The 25,161-nt window shown below is 42.0% G+C and overlaps 2 protein-coding genes across 3 annotated transcripts in view; one reads left to right on the top strand and one right to left on the bottom strand.

The window, feature by feature from the left end:
• LOC137294117 (dihydroxyacetone phosphate acyltransferase-like) overlaps window positions 1–16,387 on the bottom strand; it is a 28,141-nt gene extending 11,754 nt beyond the window's left edge. The window contains exons 1-8 of the mRNA XM_067825075.1: window positions 16,207–16,387; window positions 10,232–10,428; window positions 8,741–8,917; window positions 7,890–8,019; window positions 2,390–2,593; window positions 1,605–1,756; window positions 956–1,086; window positions 448–668 (exon numbers count right to left, since the gene is read on the bottom strand). Of these exons, the coding sequence (XP_067681176.1) occupies window positions 448–668; window positions 956–1,086; window positions 1,605–1,756; window positions 2,390–2,593; window positions 7,890–8,019; window positions 8,741–8,917; window positions 10,232–10,428; window positions 16,207–16,294 (1,300 nt within the window). The 5' untranslated portion in view covers window positions 16,295–16,387. The remainder of the gene's footprint in view (window positions 1–447; window positions 669–955; window positions 1,087–1,604; window positions 1,757–2,389; window positions 2,594–7,889; window positions 8,020–8,740; window positions 8,918–10,231; window positions 10,429–16,206) is intronic.
• A 966-nt stretch (window positions 16,388–17,353) lies between these two features.
• LOC137294468 (uncharacterized) overlaps window positions 17,354–25,161 on the top strand; it is a 28,927-nt gene continuing 21,119 nt past the window's right edge. The window contains exons 1-2 of one of the 2 annotated variants that reach the window (XM_067825489.1): window positions 17,354–17,475; window positions 18,003–18,119. In XM_067825489.1, the coding sequence (XP_067681590.1) occupies window positions 17,407–17,475; window positions 18,003–18,119 (186 nt within the window). In that variant the 5' untranslated portion in view covers window positions 17,354–17,406. The remainder of the gene's footprint in view (window positions 17,476–18,002; window positions 18,120–25,161) is intronic. The other variant, XM_067825490.1, reaches the window with a different exon arrangement.

The raw sequence follows: 25,161 nt of genomic DNA, 5'->3' as shown, positions 1-25,161 counted from the left end.
GCCAGGTATTGGCCTCCCATATAGACTATTATACTGTCGTACAACATACATGGCCAGGTATTGGCCTCCCATATAGACTATTATACTGTCGTACAACATACATGGCCAGGTATTGGCCTCCCATATAGAGCATACATGGCCAGGTATTGGCCTCCCATATAGACTATTATACTGTCGTACAGCATACATGGCCAGGTATTGGCCTCCCATATAGACTATTATACTGTCGTACAACATACATGGCCAGGTATTGGCCTCCCATATAGACTATTATACTGTCGTACAGCATACATGGCCAGGTATTGGCCTCCCATATAGACTATTATACTGTCGTACAACATACATGGCCAGGTATTGGCCTCCCATATAGACAATTATACTGTCGTACAACATACATGGCCAGGTATTGGCCTCCCATATAGACAATTATACTGTCGTACAACATACATGGCCAGTCGATATATGCTCCCAGGTTGGAGGCCTGTCTCTTCAGCCACTCCACTTCTCTGACCAGCTGTCTCACCGACACACCACTGGGACTCTGCATCAACACTGCAGAGATCAGGGACCAAGGGGAGATAACCATGTGCTTCTGGTGCCGCAACACAATGCTGTGTCCAAACCTCTGCAGGAGTCTCTGCTCCTCGGTTGTCAAACTTGCAATGTACCTGTGTATAGAGATATGGAGTAAACGTTATGTCAGACTTAAGACAGAGTTAGCATCAACAGAAGCCATGACTGTACAACTCATGAAGCAGGTCTGGACTTTTCTCTTTGACTTCACTGGCAACTCAATTATGTAAATACTTACAGTGTTAGTGAAGAAGTCTACTTTTGTGAAGACAGATTCTTTCTATTCATACTTGAATACTGTCAGTCACAGGTATTCATTGTGACAACACTCCTTGAAAAACAACACGAGTTACAAGTCAATGTGTAACATCTGCTGACTCACCTTGGAGCCAAGTTGTGGCTGCTTCTGTCTATCTTCCCATCTGCAAATTTCCGTATGGAGACTGGTTCACCAAAGAAAATATGGACATTGCCAAAATCTTCATTCAAAACGCTTCTTGCTTTCAAGAGACCCTGGAAATAAAGTTGGTAGATCGATGTTAACATATCATAACAGTTTGTTTAATATTGTTTCTGTTAAAACCTAATTGTAAATCATGAAACTAATGTATCTCCAAATTAATGAGAGAGAGAGAGAGAGAGAGAGAGAGAGAGAGAGAGAGAGAGAGAGAGAGAGAGAGAGTATAGCATGACCCAAGTGAGCAGAGCTCTTGACTGGAGTTTCAAATGTGATATATTTACCACTGTATACTTGTTAAAATCTGATATAAGCAGTGATGAGGAACAGAAAGTTGTTCGCTTTTATTATTAAGGTCTTATTTCTTCCAAGTTTAAGAAACAGAAAATAATAAAAATATTTTAGCATTTGTAAAGTTTAAACAAATGCGATCAGACAACTCACATTTTTCTCATTCACCATTTACAGTTGATGAATTCTAGTACTGTTAAACCTAATGAGAAATATATAAAGAAATTTGTATAATCTGATGGACATGGTAAATGGTTACTGACAGTATATCTGCAGAACTTACAGAGGTAGACTCTTTAGGTTTAGGGACTCCCAGCAGCTCATAGGCATAGAGTGACTCCTCCAGGATGCGGTCATAGCTGACACTGACCGGTATTACCATGATATCAGGGATGTGGGACTTGAAGTACGGCTCCAGCGCTGCTGATAACATACCTGGGTACAAAACAAGGTGTACACCCATCCATTCAGTGACACAGCAGACACTTATAATCTGAACCAGAATCAGGAACCTTGATAACAAATTGCAAATGAGTTGCTTTAGTGAGTTAATATTTAATATCACCTCGACAAATTTTCAGCTTTGTTGTGACAAGTTTGTGTGTTTAAATTGATTGATCATTACAGATAAGTAGGTTGTTTTGCATTTGTAAATGAAACAACTTAACGAGACCATAGTGTGTATGATAGAGAAAGAAACCGTTGGATAAGTATACTTTATGAAATATACACTTGCATACTGCTTACCTGAATAATGACGTCCATATTCACATTATTTACCATATTCATCTCACACTCTATCAACAAAATATCAGGACAATAGCCTATCAGGAATAAGAGACAGCTTACGTAATTAGAGTCTTACATCAGATTCTGCTTGTTGCCAATCGGCTTTATTCTAGCAGTATGATGCTAGTAAGTTTTGGCAAGTCATTAATATTGTATTCTTAGGAAGCACATCAGCCAGCGACAATCCACCGAGACTGACAAGATTAATTAAATTACTTGTTACAAGAAGCAATCAGGTCTAACATCCATCAACATGGTTAAGCAGATATAATATCTCACCAAACTTGGGGGGATATGACTTGGAGGTCCTGCTCCTTGTCCCTTCAACGTAGAACTCAATGGGGTGGTCTCCATTGCAGATCTGAGTCTGTACATACTCTGTGAATATTGCCCAGTACAGCTGGTCATCACCAAAGCTGCGGCGGATGTAGAAGGCTCCAGAGTTACGCAACAATAATCCCACAAACTTCATGCCCATGAAATCTGTAAATGGAAAATGGCGAAACTATATGCTGCAAGGTATTAGTGTGTCTCACACAGTCGTATCTCCTGTATCTGTCACTATAACATGGCAATAACATCATGCTAGGCGAAATGAAGAAATAGTAATACAAAATAGTATCTGCATGTGCAGTCAGTGTCCATTACTGTCAAACATATATTAGAATATGTGTGGCAATATGGGTATTTGTACTGTATGAAGCCCAATTTTGGTATCCTGCCACGACATTGCTGGAATATTGCTATAAGCAGTGTAAGACTAAACTCACTGAACAGAAACACTGTGCAATACACTGAAGTACAAAATTATTTAAACCTAAACATTTTAGATGCATATTACCTCAAGCTCCACTTAAAAGAGATCAGACAGTTGTTGATTCGTCATTCTACTAGAACGGCTGTCTCATGAATCGACGGGTGAACAGGAACGGAAGTGATGAATTCTCCCCTCTTGCGCAAGCGTGGTCTATCCAAAAATCACTACTGACCAGGTCCGAAGAGCCGAGTGGGGAGGTGCATTCATCCTATGGTAAGGTATGTATTTAAACATCAAAAATATTTAGATTTTAATGAATATTTAACTACCTTACCATAGGTCCTATCCATATGGATTTGACAGAGTGGACAGAGTGGAGTGTCAGGCTCCGGAGGACTGTCCAAAGGAACAGGACAACATGCTAGGGAAACCAGGGAAAAAACAAGCTGAATCAGTTGAGGGGAGGCAGTGCCTAAAACAAGAAACAGATCGTAATCCAAGGAAACCCGAAAGAAACCAATCTGTCTGAGGCGAAAGTATGTGAGCAACCACCAGAGGACCAACAGTCCCTGCACATCCTCAATGGACAGATCCCTCAGGTAGTGGCTTGCACAGATAGTAGGGGACTTCCAGAAACAACCGTCAATAGCTGGCAAAGCACAGAGCCTGTGGAGTGCTATAAATTGAAGACAGGGCCCTGATCTCATGCTGGTTGTTGGCTATACCATTGAGGGAGTCCTTCCACATCATAGGCGGCCAGGATGGTAGTGCGCAGCCAGAGAGCAATGGTATTTCTATTAACCTCACCCTTTGCTGCAGAGGAAAACGGGAGGAACAGTCTCTTGGGACACTGTCTCCTGGCTGATGACTTAGAAATATACATCCTAAGGGACCTGACAGGGCAAAGCAACAGTTTGTCAGTGTCCTGGTACCCCAAAAGTGAAGGCAAAGGTGGAATGGAGAACATCCTGTCCGGTTGTCCTGGCAGCTGGTTCAAGAAGGCCAAGAAGTCCCAACTAAACAAGGCCATGCTGGGACTGCTCAAAACAAACTCTGGTGACATCCAAGGCATGGATCTCACTAACCCTAGCTGCTGTGACCAGAGCCAGCAGGGAGGTTATCAAATGAAGCAGAGTCAAAGGGCTTGTAGGGAGGACCCCTCCTGGTCCTCCAGCTTGAAAGCTTTAAGCATGGCATTAAGCTCCGGTACCTTTGAGATCATTAAGTTGCATTTGACCACCTGGACAGATTAAGGACTGATAAATAAGTATCAATAGTGCTTCCTCTCAGATTCCATGACTTCCTAAGGAAGAGGGGGACATCCGCCATAAACTGAAGAGAGGCTTTTAACAGGTCCTAGGACTTCTGTATGCAAAAGTTCTCAAATGAAATCCGCTTATCATCGTAAAGCTATCTTGTTGAGACATGATGAGCACAAAGCTCATGGAGAACCCTTTACCCTTCAGAGCCTTCTGCAGATAGACCAGTCATACAGATGAAACCCAGTCGGATTTGGGTGCAGCTGATGACTGTGTGGATGTCTGAGCATGTGAGGCCACTCTAGTAAATGTAGAGGGCTTCTTTTGTCAAGATGGCGCAGATCTGCTAACCAGATTCTGGTTGGTCACAAAGGCGTGAACAAAAGCAGATGAATCCTCTCTGTCTACTTGATCTGGTGGTGGAAAGGCATACGCCTCTAGACCTTCCCAAGACAGAGCCATGGTGTCGACTGCCCATCTTCATCGAACTCAATGCCCCTTAGACGTATGAACAGGGTGATCAGCAAGTTAATCCATGTGAAAAGCCATGGGTCCGTAGAAATTCCAGATGGAAGCACCTTCCACTGGTAGTGGGTCCTGTTGAAGACGAAACTTAGGTACTTGCTGTGATGGTGGTAGATGGGCACATGTAGATGGTCCCGGAGGATGCGGCTTGCCAGCCACACCCTGGGAGCAAGCTTTGTGTGCATCTGTTCCAGGGACACCATCCTGAAGTGAGGTGGTTCCAAGAGGAAAAGATCATTGAAAACTGCCATGTTGTTGATCATTCTCATCTTGGCAAAATCCTTTTTGGGAACCAGAAAGTTGGGTGGGTAGACCCCAAGGGACTGTCTCTATCACCTATTTGTCTAGAAACATCTGAATGTTGTCTGGTAGAATTAACTGCTGATCTGAAGCATACACACGTGAGTGGGGCATCGTAGTCTGAGGCAGCGTGTAGAACGTTGGTGATGTAAGGATCTTCTAGGACTGTCGATTTGGGCCAGAAGACCCCCGGTCTCCCGCCTACTGGAGAAAGACTAACAGGCATGGCTAGGGATGGGAGGTCCCATATATGTTGGTTTGAAACATCAGCAACCTGTGTAAGGGCACATCCCCTTACCCCTGCTGGGCGTCAAGGGGGCCTCCCAGGGACGGTCCTGCTGGCGACAGTGAACATCAGTGTTGGACCTGTCATGATCACGTCCTTTGCTGAAGGTCCAAGTAGCTGTGGTGGTTGGGCATCAGCAATATCGGGTACTCCTTCATTACGCTCCGAACCTGCTCACATTCTCTTGTTGCAGACAGAAGCTCTGTTTGGAATGTAACCTTTTGTAGACAGCTTGCAATGAAGGGCACAACTTAGAGCCTTGAAGGTAGACAAGGATGTCTCAGTGTTGGTAAGCTCTGCGTGCTCCCTATAAACTTGGGGAATCCTCTCATCAAACAAGAAGCGAGATGTGAAGGCAGCTCTCAGCAACTTCCTTTCTACTCTTCCTGCCATGAGGAAGGATTAAGGAAACCAGACCGCTGCACAATAGTCGTCATGGTCGTCGTTGCTCAGAGATGTGCCAATAAATCGTGTAAAACTTTACACTACCATTGGAACAGAATGGAAAGGTGTTCTATTCTAGATGCATTATCCTCCACTAAGTCCCAAGTGGCAGCTGAGGTAGCAGAGGCGAGAGGTGAAATAGGTTTCAGTATCCATTTCAGTTCAGTGTCAATAGCTAATATCTTACAGTCCTACTCGATAAGAAGACTTGGGAGAGCCTGAAAACGCTTCAGGGATTTATCATGTGATGCGCTAGTAAGGACAGCTGCATGTAGAAGAAGAGTCCACACAAACTTCTGAACCTCTGGATGAGATAAGGTGTTTGGTTGGGATAAATCAACAAAAGTGTCAGATGATGTTCAGGCATAGGAAGAGTTTTGATGGTATGTCTGCACCATTGAAGGGGAGGATCGTCCTTCAGGTTTCCATGGCATATATGTACGGGTATCCAATGAAGATGAAGGAGAAGACACCTTCCTCTTGCACAGGGAAAAAAGTTTCCTGTTAATGGTGAGAAACGCCATAGAGTCGGCAACGGACAATGAAGTGCAGTGATGGCTATGCTCAGCAAGTCTGCACTTTGCCGATACAACAGAAATGGTGGGTCATGCACATAAAAGTTGTAACACATGAAAAAGGGTGGAAACACCCCTGCAGCAAAAATGGCCATGCCCAAATAAACAGGACACTAGGGTGAACACAACCAAAATGGCTGCCCCACTGTGCCGAGAAAAGCATGAAAAACAAGCAAAATATGAGAAAAATCAACACATTATGCAAAGTGAAGTAGGGATATTATTGTCAAAAGGACACAAGGGAATACCAAAAAAACATAAAAAAAAAACCACTCGCGATGTGGGAACACACCCCACAACAAAGTGAGAAACACAAGGCAGCCAGGTAGGTACACATATATTTCTTCCTCACCCACTAAAAAGACCCATAAAAACATACCTACCATACCTACCATGCCTAACTTTAATAGATGAAGTAAAGTGTAGAGCAAAACCAAAAATGTCTGCCAAGCAGGACGCTTGAAGTAAGGTCATTTTTTGGCAGACCGTGCCTGCGAGAGAGGAGAGATCTCCTCACTTCAGTTCCTGTGCACATGTTGATTCACAAGGCAGCCATTTTAGTAGAATGGCAAATCAACGACTGTCTGATCTCTTTTAAGCAGAGCTTGAGGTAACATGCATAAGACCTATGGTAAGGAAAGTTTACAAGAGCCGTCAGAAGATGACATATCCCCCCGACCCCCACATAGTTGAAAGGACAAATTGTTTCCATAGAAGTCATGAAAAATATAAATGCCATATATCTGTAATCAGAAAATGTCACCACTTCAAGATCTGTCTCGTTTATCTGCCAAGATCTTTTGAAAGATATGAAACGGTTTTCGAGTTGTGCTGCGGAAACGACGTCAGCAACTTGTTCATGGAACTGAGAAAATACTAAATCACAAAAACCTGTAGAGAGCAAAAGGCACCACTTTGTTGTCTGCAACACATATCTACCAATATTTTACGGAGAGATATTACGAAGTTTTTGAGTTCTGCTCTGGAAACCAAACACACCTCTCACTTTTCAGACTACGTCCGAAACATTTCCATGGAAACCAAGAAAATAATACATTCACAAGATCCTGTACATAGCAAAAGGCACCACTTCAGCTTCTGACTGACATATCTACCAAGTTTTGCAGAAAAATATTGAATGGCTTTTGAGTTCTGCTCCGGAAACGAAGCCCACCCCACCATAAGACTAACACCAAAATGTTCCATGGAAAAACAAAAAAAAAATATAAATACCAAAAAATCTGTAAATAGCAAAAGGCACAACCATAGGCTGAGATTATTATATCTATCAAGTTTGGTCTAAAAATATTGCACGGTTTCTGAGTTATGCTCCGGAAACAAAATGATTACGGACGGGCAGATGGACAGATGAGGCATTGACTATATCCCCCGGATTACATGCCGGGGGGATAAATATAGTTCAATATATAAAACTGATGAGCTGATAAAATAATTAATACCATAAAATAGCTACAGTCTTGTATAGACAGGACATCAGTATACCTTAAAAGCCCAAACATAATCAAACAGATTCCAATGTAAGAGAGAAGACTGCACTTTAGATGTGAATATTTGAAACATGTGGCATGAAGATTGTCTTGTAGGCTGAGGAAGTAGTGATGAAGACACGTACCCATGGCAGAGGCGATGACGGGTAGAGGGAGGTCATAGGAGTAGAAGACGTAGGACATGAGGAGGAAGTCCAAGTAGCTGCGGTGGTTGGGCATCAGCAATATCGGGTACTCCTTCATCACGCTGCGAACCTGCTCACATTCAGGGAAACAATGGCTAATGTTCAACACCTGTCTGATCATGGTTTTCCAATTTCTTTCTATTTCACCACATAGGAAACTATAACAAGAAGATGACATATGCCCAAGGCCCCAATATATTTGAAAGAACAAATCATCTGGCAGCGACTAAAGTCCAGCTGGATACTTTTTCAGACCAAGTCCAAATCATTTCCATAGAAACCAGGAAAAATGTAAATGCCAAAAATCTGTAAACAGCAAGATTCAACACTTCAAGAACTACCTGATAGTTCTGCCAAGTTCTGCTGAGAGATATTTAACATTTTTCAAGTGGTAAGGCTAAGTCAGAATTGTTTCCATGGAAATAGTGAAAAATGAAAATGCCAAATGTCTGCAAATAACAAAAGACAACACTTTGGGATCTGCCTCACATATCTGCACAGTTTTGCTGTCCTTCGACAACATATATGCATTTTCTGCTGGTGAAAATGTGACAGCTGTATCAATGTTTTAATTACAATAAATAAAGAGCCTTTTTCATCAACTTGGTGTTACAGTGGCATGCACACAAAATGACTTTCAGACATATGTCTACATGTTCAAGACATTTCAAACATTCACATACTCACGGCCAAATATACTTAAACAATCTGAATATTAGTAAGAATGTTTATCACAATCTTGAAATGTTATGATGACAAAAATCATATGCTATCTGGTTGACTTCACTCACCCTTTGAATCCCCTCCTCATTTACATAGATACGTCGAAACAGCTCTTTGAGAGCCTTAACCAAGAAGAATGCAAATCCTCGGATAGCCCCCATCCTGAGAGTGTGTGCCATCTCCTCCAGAACTGCCTTGGCCTGGTCCGTCACCTCTGACAATGGCAGCTGAGTCTCCTGGCACACCTGGACAGAGTGAGTGAGTGAGTGAGTGAATTATTTAAGCCATACTTTAATTTTCTAACTTGGCAACTATTTAATTGTAAGCTTAACTATAGCCACATGAGAAATGAGAAAAAAGTTGTTCTTGACTTCCTTTTACAGGGCTCCTGATAATTTTTCACCATGAGGAGAACCTATGTCTTATTTTTTCAATGTATGAGCACAATGTATGAAAGTTTTTTTTACTTTTAGAGTACTGAATGCAGTCTCAGTGTTAGGCGTTACACTCCACCACTGAGTCTAACAAACCATACTAGAATGTCACGTCAGGTAACCCGTGATTGTCCAATCAAACGCGAGACAGTTAAACAGATTTAACCAATCAGACAACGGCTACTACAAATACAAATCTCTCTACAAACAAAAAATCTGCATATAACACAGTTAATTGACCTGCATTAAGTACGCTTTGGAGTTTCTGTTGACATGGTTACCACAAGTTAATATTTCCACAACATGACATCCTTGAATATTGCCAAAACACTATTTTCAGCGACTGTTTACTCACCGTTGTGATGTTTGTAATATGTGCCGTGTGCATCCCCCAAAAGCGAGCATACGCTAAATGGCATTCGTAATCATTCGGGTACGAACTCTTTCGAGATAAAAAATTCAAATGGTATGTGCGAATGTCCACTTTCGCGATTTGGTAAGATGTGTTCTAATTGGCCAGTCTCAAAGGTTACCTGATGAGACCTCCCATAAGGTTTTGTTAGACTCAGTAGTGGAGTGTAACGAAAAGTACTGAGGCTAAGCTTACTTAAACTGGTACTGAATGGAAATTCATGGTGTGTAGGTAATCTCACATTGCTACTTTTGGGTGAACAGGTCATCAAACAATAAAGCAATACTTTTTCAGATAAATATGTCTGTAAATGATTCTAAGACCGTACATCATTGCTGTGGTGCATATCTGCTATGTTTTCTGATTTTCTTTCTACTGTATCGTGCATATATTTTTGTCCGAACATACGCCGATACTGCCCTCATCTGGAGCCCTGTTTTAAATACACTTGATCGGCTACAGGTGGTACAGCTATAATATATGCCTGTTTTGATATTTTCAGCATTACTTAATGCGTTTCTATGAAACCAATGAATATAATTACCAAGCCTAAAAGTTTCCATCATATGATTTCAGTAGCAGAAGCATACTGCCATACTGTTGCCACAGTGTCATGTACAATTACAATACAAATGAATACAGTGAACACAACCCCAACCGTTATCCCTTCTGACAAGGCAAATCAGAGTCACTACAGAGGAACTCATACATACCTGATCAATCGCATACTTCACTCTGTCGCTTTGGAGCACATGTTCTCTAATCTCTTCATGTGTTCGTGGTTTGTTCAGTTTAAACTGTGGAGTATCTCTTGACCGCACTACAAATTTGATATCACTGGTTTGCCGTCTCATCTCCAGTGAGTCAGTGAACATGTCCTTGTGCTTTGCAGACACAAGCTTTGGATCATCTGTAAAGCAAGACACAAATAAAACATGTTAGATGGACGTAGTTTATTTCCCCTTTAGCAATGTATTGTCATGCATGTTGGTTCTATGCTGGGTATGAACTACTTTTCAAAGTTCCCAAGCTACCCCACATATTTTGTACTTAGGACTGTCATCACTCTGTAACGTAACATGTACGCAAGATGGCCTATCATCTCTTGTTCCCGAAACGGTGCGCTCTGCGGTACTAACTGAAGCGCTTCACCCTAATTAATTCAATCACTGTGGAAGTTACTGGAACCAACCCAAACAATTGGGTATGAGCATGGTGCAGGGTAATTAAAGCGTCACATAAAATCCCCAAGCATGTTTGTTAATTGACAGTTGTGAACAAACTTTTTTATCAGTCTTGGATTTCAGGCTTCCGTCATTTGCTCTGAACAGATTACCATCAACAAACTTTGCATTCTGCAAGTTGTAATTTTATATGTAAAGTTAATTCATTCTGTCTATAAGTAGTTCGATCACTTGACAGATCTTTTGTCTGGCAGAGTATTAACAAAAATATCCTTGGCTGATGTATACTGGGACTCTCAATTTTTACAGCACTTGAAAACATCAGGAAAGCTGAAGCACCATGCCGTGGGTCAGCTGTTTACATATGCAAATTATGCAACAACAGTTCATTGCTAATGAAATAATGATTCATTTCATTTGAATGTACTACTGTACACATATTAACTTATTCACCTTTGCAGTAAGTTCTGGGTCATTTTGAAACTAGTATCACCCCTACTGCCATTGCATCTTGCATGAATCAACACTTAAACTACTTCATCAAGACAAACCCTGAGATAACTATAAAGTCATCTACATCTTTTCCAGAGTGAGTGAGTGAGTGTGTGAGTTAAGTATTACTCCGCACTCAGCAATATTCCAGCTATATGACGGCGGTCTGTAAATAATCGAGTCTGGACCAGACAATCCAGTGACCTACAACATGAGCATCAATCTGTGCAATTGGGAATAGTGAGTGAGTGAGTGAGTTTAGTTTTACGTCGCACTTAGCAATATTCCAGCTATATGGCGACGGTCTGTAAATAATCAAGTCTGGACCAGACAATCCAGTGATCAACAACATGAGCATCGATCTGCGCAATTGGGAACCAATGACATGTGTCAACCAAGTCAGCTAGTCTGACCACCCGATCCCGTTAGTCGCCTCTTACGACAAGCATAGTCACCTTTTATGGCAAGCATGGGTTGCTGAAAGCCTATTCTACCCCGGGACCTTCACGGGTCCAATTGGGAATAGATGACATGTGTCAACCAAGCCAGTGAGCCTGACCACCCGATCCATTAGTCGCCTCTTACGACAAGCATAGTCGCCCTTTATGGCAAGCATGGGTTGCTGATGGCCTATTCTACCCCGTGACCTTCATGGATTACATCTTTTCCAGAAGTGGTATAGGCCTATTGTGTGATTCCATCCAGCACACGGAAAGTTTTTCTTTAAAAGTGACAAAAAATTGTGAAAAGAAGTCACTGTCAGCCTTAGTTGACAACTCGTGCTAGTCAAAATTAATGTTATATCAAAGTGTTGTTTCTTCGATACTTTACAACAACTCATGATGTTGACATGTTGATGTTGTATCTTCGAAAATACATGACAGCTTGTGACCGTATTATCCATGTATGCTGTTTTACCAGATACCCCGTAAGTGTGTGCGACACTGTTTCAGCCAATCAAATGATGTGTAAACCCCTTATATCTGAGGTGTTATCGGAGGTGCACAGTTCCATCACTATACACATTGATTTTTTTACCACATTTCAAAAAGGCTTTTGATGTATGAATTTTAGGCTATGAATAGTATGATGCATATCTTTGTGAACATGTTCACAGGTATCCATGTGCAATATTTCATTTTCAAGACTATAGCAAACAGACATGTAATCCTGAACGTGTTCAGCATTGGACCTATATCAATGTTATTGAAGGGTTTATTACCAGTAATTTCCATGAATAAAGTCAGCGGAGACTAAACTTTGCAGGTCCATAACTTAAATGGGTGAGTTGACTGTCATATAGAAGGGAATGTGAATAATTCACTTGAGAAAATCAAATAACTGTAGTTGCTCGCAGTATAAACTGTATATTTTGTGATCTGTTTATCCTACTTGTTACATACTGGTTATTACATACTTGTTACATAACAGAACCATACTGGTTCCAGACACAACTGCAATGTGATGGCTGGAGAAGAAATACGCAGGGACCAAGATTTTACTTCAACACAACTTTGCCACTTGGGTGTTTGATTGAGTGTTACAGTAGTCAAGTAATCATTATGCTAAACAGACATGCATGGTTGCTGGTACCACACATTTGTCTGAAGTCTTTGACCATGTTGACATGGCTACTGCAATAACTTGCATACCTATGGGCTTCTGATAAACAAACTATGATTTGATGACAAAATGACAATGGAATGTTAACTTACATTAGATGATGTCTTAACTGACCTGATGACACAAAGAAATAAACAGGAATCCTTTAGAAACGACAGCCCAGGGCAGAGTCTGATTGATCTGCATATTGACTACCATGTGTCATACAGCCATCAGATGATGACAGCTACTTCAGATACACATCTGATACTGGCTGCAGTTATCTGTACAACTCATGACATTAGGCAGACAGAAGCCATGCAGAAACCACAGCCAGGCTTCACATTGACTAACCTATCAGGGCATCAAGGCACAAGGTCACAGCTTCAGTTGCTGTCACTGTCACCAGGTCGGAACATGACAAGACATAGTGCATCCGATACACATATAGATTAAGCATTTTTAGACGCAAAAAACTGTTAGGCCAATTTACTTGTAGCATGCATGCCAATCTTAAAAGCTATTTCTATTCAGGAAAAAAATGCAGTCTACTTCAGTTCCAAACTGTTTCACCAAGATAAAACAAAGCTGTATTTCACAAATGAATATCACATATTTGATAAAGTAAGTAGCTTTGGTATGTACGGAACGGTCTAATGCCATGAAATACCTTGGAAACTGAAGTCATGCTACAAGTTCAACCACAAACATTTACACAGGCATAATCCTTATTGTCGTGATTGTGGAAAACAAAACCTAATTCTCACACCAGTTGAGTCTTTAACCTGTTGAAGCACTGCCTTAACCACTAGGCAGTTAAAGGAATAATTAAAAGTCGACTTAAACTTCAGTACTGATGTCATTTTAAAAAACATGAAAGCTGGTTAATAATAGAATATAAAATTGTTAACACCTTTCATTTTATTTCTGAATGATCAATCAATCAAAACCACCTGTTGCAAGACCTATTCAACTGACAATCAGATGTCAGTATCACTACAGCTTTGCAGAAAAACAGATCAACAGCTTGCTCACAAAAGATAATTCACACTGTGGCTTAAGCAATATACTGTATGATACATGATCATCATAACTGATGCATACATACTGCTGAGGTTAAAACCACTTTCATTCTCTGGGTTCCACTTCTTTCCCTATTCTACATGTTAGAAATGGAGATATTCTATCAATTTTTGTAACCTACATACATGGACACTCAATTTTCACACTGTCCCACTCCCAGATAACAGTCAATAATCACTCTATGCATTATCAGTTTCTCATATGATAAAACAATGTCACACAACTATATATCCATGCATAAGGGTTTTCAATCGGATAAGGATAAAATAATTTGCGAACGAAAACTAAATACATTCTTTTAATATTGTTCAGCCTATCTTCAGACAAGATGAAGTTTATTTCATAAACTGTTATAACTTATATTCATATGCATGTCACACATTTTCTATTGTTTAATCTGCCACTGCTGTTGAAGCAATCTCAAAGTTTCATCAGATGTGACGTCATATGTTTTCGATCCTTTCGTTGGCTGAATATTTCTGGCAATGTTGTGATAGTACAGCATGCCCGTTGTATCCAAAACTCGCACTATACAGTCAGACATCTCAAATTGCAGAGATAATATAGAATTTTCCTTTCTAATTTGCTCTAAAGCAGTTTCAACTGTAGCCAGGAACAAAACCCCTGCAGAAGTAGATTTCCCATGTCATTTATTGTGGTGAGTACCATATAAGATGGAATTTCCTAGCATTCCCCATCCAACTACAGACATATCATCATTATCTAGAGCCTTATAATTGTATTGTCACTGGCCTTTGCACTCATAGCATTCTATAGACAAAATAATTGAAACGGTTCTAGTGTCTGTGTGGAAATAAATTTTCCTATTTATTGCCAATTTTAAGTAATCAATTTTGCGTGGTTGGCTTGCCATGAAGATAAATCAGCGTGGTCACATGACTAGTAACATGATAATGTGAGGTAGTATGTAAACTAACCAGGCGAAACGTTAATGGCATCTTTGGAGTAAAGATTTAGGAAATGTACTCATTTGATTAGGAGGTTGATATTGCATTAATGATTCCTGAGTTAAAATTAATCTTGCATTGATTTTTTACAGCTGTTGATGCATGAAACTTATATTCATAGCATACTGATGTCCCACCAATAGCAGGGATCATGTTGGTGACATGCAGATTGCTTCTCATGGACTTTCCTGCATTATCGCACTATAAATGGGAATCGTAATGGCTGATTGGAAGCGTATGATGTCGCGATAATACTTTTAATAGCAAGTTCAAGTTCACATAAGTCATTGGTTGATTCATGCCCTATCAATCTACCATTAAAAACACACTCACCTAGTCATGCCATCAATTGTTTAAAGTTACTTCATTATATGAATATATGCTAATTGTTATTCAACAAATGACATGATGAATTTTGAAATGGTGATAACCGTTACAGTTAATTGTGAGGAAGCTAATTTTCACTGCCATGATTCCCTTCCACCATGTTATATAAAAACATGATTGACTGCATCGAATAAGCTGGAGACATCGGTGCATTGCTAATTAAGCATTATAATCAGTTCTGTTTCATAAATTTTAACAAACAGTGGAGTGATTTAGAAACTTAATATCAAGGTGAAATTTTGCATGGAGAGAGAATGCTAGTATGCAGAAAAAAATACCTTGAGCTTCTCAACTCAATCTTCACCAAAAGTGGACATAGAACACTCTAGTTTTCAGGCGACAAAACATTGAGAAATAATGTGAATTTAAAATAACCAGAACATATACCTCCCCTCTCCAACCCCACTCCCCTTCCAACAAAAAAATAACAAAAAAAAAAAAGAAAGAAATTCAAATCATTCAGGACTGTCACGCTACTGACTGTTACTAATATAAAACAGTATAAATATATGTAGCTAAAATGGAAATAACAGTAAATGACAAAAACAATTAGGAAAATTGGATGTACATTATGCATTATGCTCCAGATTATGCACTGAGCCTATTGTTGGTAGGAGGTCCGCCTGTACCCTAAATATACATTCAATAAACTAGAACAGGTATTATAAACAACCAATGAGCTAATATCAGCGTAGGACTCACTTTTACTGTGTCCCCTATACTCTTTCCCCTGTGGTTTATAAAATGCATGCACAAATGAGACATTCTTGCAGTTATGTCAGCCCCGCGTGGATCAAGCGTCGGTGAACAGACTCAGATTTCGTAGCCAAGAAACATTCCTTAAAACAACTGAGGTGAACTTAGGCAAACACCGGTCGCGTTTAATTTGTCTAGCGGTAACTAAACTGCTATTTTTTGTTGACAAACGAGTGACAAAAACTTATCAACACAAAATCACGATATACATTTTACCTTTCTTTATCCAGGAATTCCGTGACTGGCCTGCCATGGTGTCATTTAACGATGTGATAATCTGGTCACAGATATAAGGCGTGAACATGCATCAAAACAGTGCACGTACAATGTACTATCGCACAGTCGGTTCAGACTATTGGCCACTCGTATCGCCTGACACCGGTGGATACTATTTTCCTTCCAACTAATGTACATGGTATTTTCCTGAAGAGCGTCTATTGACATTTACAACTGCGCTATCGGAATTGAGCTCGAATGGGTGTACGTCATTGAAAAGTAGGAGCCGTGAAAGCGATATGTCGTCTTTTGTAAGTGTTATGGTCGCAACCCTATGTTATTGTAAACCACTCACAGATATTTTGATGACATATCTTACTGAATTTGTATTATCTTACCTCATCTTATCTAAAATTATCAAAACATACCTGGTGCCATCCTGCTCATGAAAGATATTCTAATGTAACACATTTTGAATATAGATACTTTAGTGGGCCTTTTGAACTATGTATCACGTATTGCCAGGTGATGAAAACAAATAGCGACCCTTGTTGCTATGCCAGCGTCATAGGACATTGTTTCAAGAACGTGCTTTTGAACAAAAGCACCTGCAATTACGTAAAGTAGTATTATGACTTGTCTTTAAAGTTTGTGGTGCTGTATTCTATAGGTAAGCCCAATTAAATAGCAAAGACCACACACAGATATAATATGGTCTGTGGAAATAAAGACCATGTTTGCCCAGCACAGCGTTAATTAATTCATAGCATATAACTGTAGAATCGATTACGATTAGTCTTGAACGTAACTTTTCACTCAAATTGCCAAACTGCGTCTAATCAACGCGTCAGACAGAAGGTTGGTCTCAGTGTATCAACCTGGTGTCTGGGGGCACTTTACATTATAAGTTTGTACCCAAGTAGTATAACAATGAACATTTTACGACGTTAGACATTGCCATTGACATATTGTAGGTCTCATTTGGTAAATCCAATGGCATCATCACATTATAAGATACAGAAACGCTACAAGACGGAATAAACAGTGATAAACTTAATGTTGACCCAATTTTACGACAATCGTGAACGGCTTTTGTGCATACTCTTTACAGGGTACAATATCTATTATCTAGAATGGAGTAGCGTACACAGCGCTGTGTAGAGCTGTGAATGTGGGCCAGCCTGCGCCAAACACGGCACGATGAATGTTTTGACTTTTGTTGTTTTAATGTTTATTATTATTTGTCAGGCTAAAAAGAAAGAATCTAATGTAAGAAAGTCACCTTTTTAATGCCATACACTCAGTTTTCATGTCATGCCAAAATGTAATGAAATAAAAAGGAGATGACTGCTTATGAGGTCTGTACTAGGGCAGTGTTTACATGAGCAACGTAAACTGTTTTATTGTCTGTCATGGACGTTCGCTCATGGTATCGACCCCTGGTTTGTCTTTCCCAAACGCGGGTATTTATGGACAGCTGTGGCTGGATGCCTCTTAAAGGGTTGACTAGATATTCAATGACACCAACAATTGGGCAATATTGGATTTCGTGCATGGAGAATTGTTGGTCTGAGACTGTGGAATTTGAAAAATTAAATTTGTTTCATTTTGGCAATAGCTCTAACACAAATGTTTCTTCAACCAGAAACTATGTATTGATATAGGCATGTCTCAGACATGGAGGTTCTGCCCTGCTGTCATTAAGAAGGTTCTCTGAAAATTTTGCAGATAAACTAATGAATTCTGTAATACATCTCTATTCATTTCCTTTACAGTTTGACTGTTCTTTCTTTCAGACATCATACAAGGAATTCCTAGAGAATGAAGATGCCCGTTTGTCAAAGAAAGGTGCCAAATGTAGTCTGAAGAAGTTGACTCGCAGAAATGTCGACAATATACGACTTCTCTCCCAGGTGGGTGAATTTCATTATGAATATTAGATCATCTTACCAGTTACTGAAGTTCATGAGCATTTATTTGCGCAATTGGAGACCAGTCATATGTGTCAACCAAGTCAGCAAGCCTGACCACACAATCCTGTTAGTCGCCTTTTATTACAAGCATGGGTTACTGAAGATCAATTCTAATCCGGATCTTCATGGGTAACAATGTATAGTATTTGTGGGGAAAGAAGTAGTATAGGGAATGACAGTTCTAAAACACTTTCAAGAAAAGTCTCTACAAAGCCTTATTTAGTAAATAAGGCTTTGGTTGGGACCTTAGCTCTTGCTACTATTACCCCTACTACAAAAAAGTTGGCGTGCCTATGTCATGTTTATATCGATGAAACAGTTTAACGTGAACCGCCTACTATCTCTTTGGTGTTCATAATAAAGGCTTGCTGGGCTTTTTGTATCCCCTGTTCTATGTACTTTTTTTTCTCGTCCTCGCTTATAGCAGACTTACGAGACTTGGATCGAATATCTTGTTTCATTCCGTTATATTTTTTGAGTTCAGAGAGGATTGAACGAAACTCCTCTTCTGAGATCTTACTATCAGAGAGTGCCGTGGAAATACGCTCACTCACTGTGTTCAGCTTTGCTTCGGCCAGAACCCTGATCTCGTCGTGTTTCAATGCCTTACGATGCAGTCTGCGTGATACCAACTTAAGCGCCAACCCTAACACCCCCGCTATCCCAGCTGTTATTTCAAAACCTAGCACTATAGGTGCAGCCACGATGGTGGTTAACAACCCAACACCTGCAGCCCCTAGTCCCATGTTGGTTGCCATAAGGGTAGTGTCAGCCCCGTCCACGATATTGAAAGCTCTATTGTACTTCTTACATAGTGCTTTCCGCGTGTCACGGTCTTGTTCTAGTTGGCGTTTCACATCACATAACTGCCTCAAGCGGAACCCATCTACGGTTTCCAGCGTCTTCGCTACTTCCTCTACGACTGGGTACAGACCCATCCTATAATATATATTTTGGAAGATATTTTAATTGGGGTTCAGTTAATATTCTATCAATGAATTTGAAGTCTACAAGTTCTATACAACTAGTCAGGGTAATAGGTGAGAATCTAATAGACTTTCCTGTTGTAATAAAAACCCCACTGAGGCTTATTAAGCTGGTTATAGGACCCGTGGGGGTATCCTGTTGTATAACAATACGACAATATTGGTCTATGTGTTCGTCATACCAGTGGATTGACACCCCGGGTAAAATTTGGCATACTCTTGGGGTGTTTTCATTGTCTAAAACCCAAAAGAAGACTTCTATGATGAGTGTGAAAGGGGAGAATCTTCTATTAACAAGATCTTTAATATAAGGATTATTGCTAAATATTAATTTATTTTTTACTATAGTCCTTAACCCATTTTTTTCGATATCAGTAGATATCATGGGTACTAATCCCCTCTCCGGAATGAAATCCCCGGGCCAGATACCGTTGTTCCTAATCTTAGAGATCTGCCACTTATCTGTGTCTATTGTGATATAAGGTGAGGTGAGTGTTAAGTTGATCAGCCATTTGGGCTCTTTAAAATCTGATAACGACACCCGTCTGTACACGTTGTCTTTGAAGTGTAGGATATATAAGGCGTCTTCCTCACCAGGCTGATGGAATCCCTCCGTATCTCCTAGGTCGTTAAGCGTAGTGTTGGGACGATGACTGGTCATTGTTATACTATTTACGATATAATTTCCAACTGGTTTTTTGATAATAGTTCAGGGGTGAACTTCATACCCATGAAGTGTATGTTGGCAGGCAGGAAGATATTGGTTAGTGATATCTTGTTTTCCACGATCACGTTGACCCCCTGCAGACTGGTGTTGGAGCCGACACCCACCCGCACGTAAACATTGCAAACTTGATACTGATGTTGTTTCCCCCACCCGAGTTTGATCCCCTTCACGATCTCGACATCATTCCCCGATGGTTCCCCTAGGTAGACTTTGATGATCAGTGTTGAGTTTGCCGGTAGATCCTCTAGTATAGTGACCACACCTTCGAATTCAGACACCAACTGCAATTTCACGTTTTGTATGGTTGGTTTACTCGATAGCATGTGGGCTGCTATAGTGTTGACTGGGCTGACGACTACGCTACGTCTCTGAGTTGGGACGTAAGCCACGAGCAGGGTTCCATTGTTCATGACTTTGTTTAGGTGGTTGTCTTTGTTATCAGTGAACACGTAGGGGGAGACGAGTCTAATATTGAGAAACCAGTCGTCGTTATCGGGTAACAACACCCACTTGTCATCTTCGGTGAAGACGAGCATATATGGCTTGTTTTGGACGACGGTAGTGCTCTCAACATCGTCTAAGTCGAACAGTTTACCCCTGAACGATGGGTATATTATCCAATTATTATTACCGGTGTTGACAAGGGCGTACTTAGTGTTGATTTTTGCTCTTGTGGTATCTACTATATCACTTAGGGTTCCACCTGAGGGGATTTCAACGCGTTTGTAAATGTTGTTTTTCAGTTGCAAGGCATACGATTTACCATCTACTCCGGGAGCGTCGAAACCGCGTGTGTCTCCGAGGTCGGAGATCCCGATATTAACGCATTTTTTCACTCCGGGCCCTTGTGCGCTGGTCATTTTACATGAAGCGTTAAGCTGAGGTATCCTATATTTACAGGATTATGATTTATATCTAACACTGATATTGTCAGCTCAGGTATGTTGCCCTGGGTTAATCTCTTATACTGCCGTGGTGAAAACGACTCGGTTCTACCGTCGTTGTATTTCTCAGTTTTCACCGGCACTGCTCTCAGTATAGTGGAAGGGTGACCTCCTTGAATGTTATACGTTGTGCTCACCTGATCGAGATGAATGTACAGCTCTCGGTACGGTACTAGGTCGGGTAACTTCGTGCCTGTGACGGTTGTTGTTGGTTTTATCTCGTCAGGAGACATACCGAGTATCCTCGCTAATGGTCGGCCGAGCCTCAAGGGGTTTCTTCCGTTGTTGATTAACACCACTGTACCGTTTGAGTCGTTCATCTTGAGTTCGGCTCCCAGGGGTTTGAAGACCTCGTCGTTTAGAGAGCACACGCTGTAGTAGCCGTCAGTTATCTGGCTGCGAGTTCCACTGACAAACAGCTTATTGTTGCTGGCGTTGATGTTAGTCCATTGCGGTAGGTAGGTGATATCGCAGAGTGCGACTTCGAGTTGGTCTGAAGTGTTATCGATCGCGTGCGTCAGCTGAACGGCCTCACCGCTCGTTATTCCTGGAAGTGTTATGTACATGTTAGAGTATATATGCTCATTATATAATAGTTTTAAAATGTATTCCCCTGGTGTGTTTTACCCTAAACTGGACGTAGATTTCTCCCCCATGAAGATCGTGGTTGCTCCTGGGTTGTATTTCAATGTCCAGTTTTTAGATGTGTTCGATAAGTATAAGCTTTCGGTGACTAACATTGAGGCAGTCCACGCTTGGTTCAACAACCCTATACAGTTCTGGCAGAATCAATTAAACTTTGCCGTGTGGTGCGCTACAACGGGGTGTGGTGTGACATTGACCGACACTCGGCGTGGACCGCTGAGTCAGTCTGTGTTCAAATTCCACGTGTACTACCAGGTCAGACGTATCCTTAAAGAGATCAACGCCCCCCTCCCACAAGACAGTGGGTGGAAAGCAATAAACAACGGGTACAAAAGACGGAACTACGAACGTATTTGCAATGAATTCGAAATAAACCCGAAGACGGATTGGCGTTTGCCGGGCCCGAACCACGGGTTGGGTATTCCTTATGATGGGGGGCGACCAGTGAAAGAAGTCAGTGATGATTTACTGAAACGAGATATACTACGCCAGGACTTTGCTTTGTTGAGTAATGAATGGAGGGATGATCGTATGAACTTTAAAGGTGGTGTTGCTTTCACAGTCCAGAAAGTGGAGCAGTCAACCGCAGACGGGTGGAAAATGTTCATGCTGGACACGTCGAAAGGATTCACTCGTGCCGGGGTAGTCAGGTTGAACGACTCGATTCGAACGTATGTGTGGGCGCTGTTGGGTGCGCAGTCGATGACGCGTTCCAACATCCTCGGTAAGGGAACTGCTTACGACGCTCAGAAACAGTTCGTTGCCAACGTTGAGGATGCTATCAATTCTCCAGTTGATCTCTCGGGGGCCATCGCCCGTTACCAAAACGTGTTAGAATACGCCAGATCGAAAGTCAATTACGTGTTCGGCGTGGGGCTGTACATGGCTCCGAGTGATATGCAACTGAGAGTAAAAAAAGTGGTGGGTTATAACAACAAAATAACCGTAGCCACGAAGGATCAAAAGTTGGGTATCAACCCAGATATTAACACCCCCTATATCCCACACATCCCACCACGTGAAACGGGTATAGTGGTGCCACCCCCGGAGTTTAAAGTTCAACCAACACCACAGGAAGTACCCCCTCATATTCAGGCCTCCTATCAGCAGCATATTGATAATAAAACGGCCCTGGTGGTTGGTGGGGTAGCTTTGGGACTTATTTGGTTAAAGATTTCTTAGCCGCTACGTACACCAGACCCGCCACGGCGACGATGGCTGCCCACATGTTTTGACTGAGCCGCATAGCAGTTTTAGCCAGAGCGCCCAACAACCACGAGACGATGCTACCCAGGATGCCGGGAAGGGCTTCGGCGGCTTTACCAGCTAGTTTAGCTAGGCCTTCCCCGAGTTTTTTTATCCAGTCTTTAACACCACCGCCAGGTGTGGGAGTTCCCCCGCCGCCGGCAGGTGTGGGGGTTCCCCCCACCAGTGACACCACCAGGGTTGATATAATGAAACCCAATGCAGTCAGAATGCTGGCGATGTTGATCCCTTGCTCCCGGAACAATATCCGAATCCTGTTGGCTAAAGTTGTATCCTCGTTCAGTATTCTATCGATTGTTTCCCGAATGCGACTGATCTGGGATCGAAGCTGTTCATGATTCGAGGAAGCGGATTCCAATCGTGTACGTCTCTCGTCTTCTAAATCGCGTAGTCGTTCATTGATACGACGCTTCATATCATCGTTTTCAGTTTCGTTGAGTTTGGTTTTTTCCCTAGCGATGTGCTCGTCGATTTCGTTCAGTTTCGTTCAGTTGTCCACGCACGCGTTTCACGGCTTCGTCTAAGCCGCGCAGTTCCCTTACCGGAAAGTCAAACCCCGGTAACGGTTTGTCCCAGTAGGTGCTCAACAGTTTTTCTATGCTGTCCGAGGCTTCTGTAGCACGCTGTGGTCATTTCATCTCTAATGGTGAGGTGGGATCTGGTAGCTTGCAGATCATCTTTAACGGCCTTAGGTATTGCACCCCCGTAATCATGCATGTTTAGATTTTCACGGATAAATTTGACACCACCATGGTGTCTGGCTAGAGTTGACAAGGCCAGTGGTTTTTTAGTGCGCTTGTCAAAGAGGTCAACCTCTGGTTTAGATGTAAGGCGTAGAACACCCTTATTATCAATAAAAATTTTTTTATAGTCTCGACCCTGTGGTTCAACATAGTTTTTAGAGCTTCTTAATCCTTCGTAATAATCATCTACCGTTGTTTCCAAAAGTTCTTGGCTCAATGCGAACTAGTAAATGAGGTCTCCTGCACATCGGATGCCTGGGCACTAGCGCCCCGCATCTCCTCCATAGGTATGTCTTCATCCATTATTTAGTATTAAAATATATTTCCTTTATATAACAATGTACGGCAGAAAATTAGATCCTTTCAGAAGATTGAGAGAGCCATTAGGAGCCAGAGCCGTGCGCCAGTCGGTGACCATCACCAACAATCCCAGCAAGATAGACCAGAATCAAACTCTGCTGGTTAGATTTCCAAACCTTGGTGAGAATGACCTCATTGTACCAGGCACTGTTCGACTGGCGTTCAATATCACGTTGACCTCCGACAACGACAAACGCGCGCTAGTGCGGAACGTGGGTCGAGCCATCATCAAGAAAACGACCGTCAAGATCAGCGGTAACGAGGTGCTGAGCATCGACGACAGCGACGTGTTTCACTGCTACAAGGATCTCTGGAAAAGCGAGGGAGAACGAGTCAATCATGTGTACCAGGGTATCAGCAAATCAACCCGGGCGCGCATAGGGTATATCTTCACGCCAGACCAGCTAGACAAGCTATCGGACGGTGAAAAGGCCATCGCTCGAGCATACGGGAATCGATTCTGCGTGCCGCTCGACTTCGAGTTGCTCACGGGACACGCGCCGTTTTACCAGGCCGTGCTGGGTGATAGGCTCGAATACGAGCTCACGTTTAACGACTATAGTAAAGTAGTGGTTACGTCGAACGGTGATGAGGCCAGTTATGCCATAGACAACATCTCTCTGGAGTTCGACATGGTCACTAGCCCGGATCTGGCCAGGCAGGTTCGAAGCCAGTACTCTGGGAAGATGGCTATCCTATACGATCGCGTACTGAGGCATAGATCAATCGTGCGAGATAAGAGCGACACTGTGTGGAATATCAACCTGAACGTGCCAGCGCGATCGATGAAAGGTATCCTGGTCATCCCCGTGGAGGATTACGAGCCATTCCAGAGGAACAGCGAGAAGTTTTTCAACCCCGAGATTGAAAAGGTGGAAGTGACCATCGAGGGCGTGCCCAACCAGCTGTTCAGTCATGGTATGAGACCCCACCAGCAGTGGGATGAGATAAAAAAGCTACCAGTGGGGAATTACATAACAAAGGACCTGGACCTAGGCTCCGTGCAGATCGGTGAATACCTGACCACCAAGTACGCCCTATGGTTGGACATGCGATCCACGGATGATGATAAACTGCACGGTAGCGGGCGTCGTATAGATAACGGCAGCGAAGGGATAACCATCCAGATTACTAAGAAGGCTCAACCCGCTGGTAAGTTGAAATTATATCTGTACGTTATTATGGACGCGCAACTTAATATAGACAATGGGAGATTCGTGCAAGCCATCTACTGATGGGGGGTACCCCCCCACACCCCCCAACAATAAACTGCCCCACCTCCCCACTGACCCACACTGCGCCATAGTGTGC

The sequence above is a fragment of the Haliotis asinina genome, chromosome 8 (assembly GCF_037392515.1).
Source record: "Haliotis asinina isolate JCU_RB_2024 chromosome 8, JCU_Hal_asi_v2, whole genome shotgun sequence".
In the NCBI taxonomy this organism is placed as follows: domain Eukaryota; kingdom Metazoa; phylum Mollusca; class Gastropoda; order Lepetellida; family Haliotidae; genus Haliotis; species Haliotis asinina.
The sequence above is the reverse complement of the archived record's forward strand: the minus strand, read 5'-3'. Positions and strand labels throughout refer to the sequence as shown.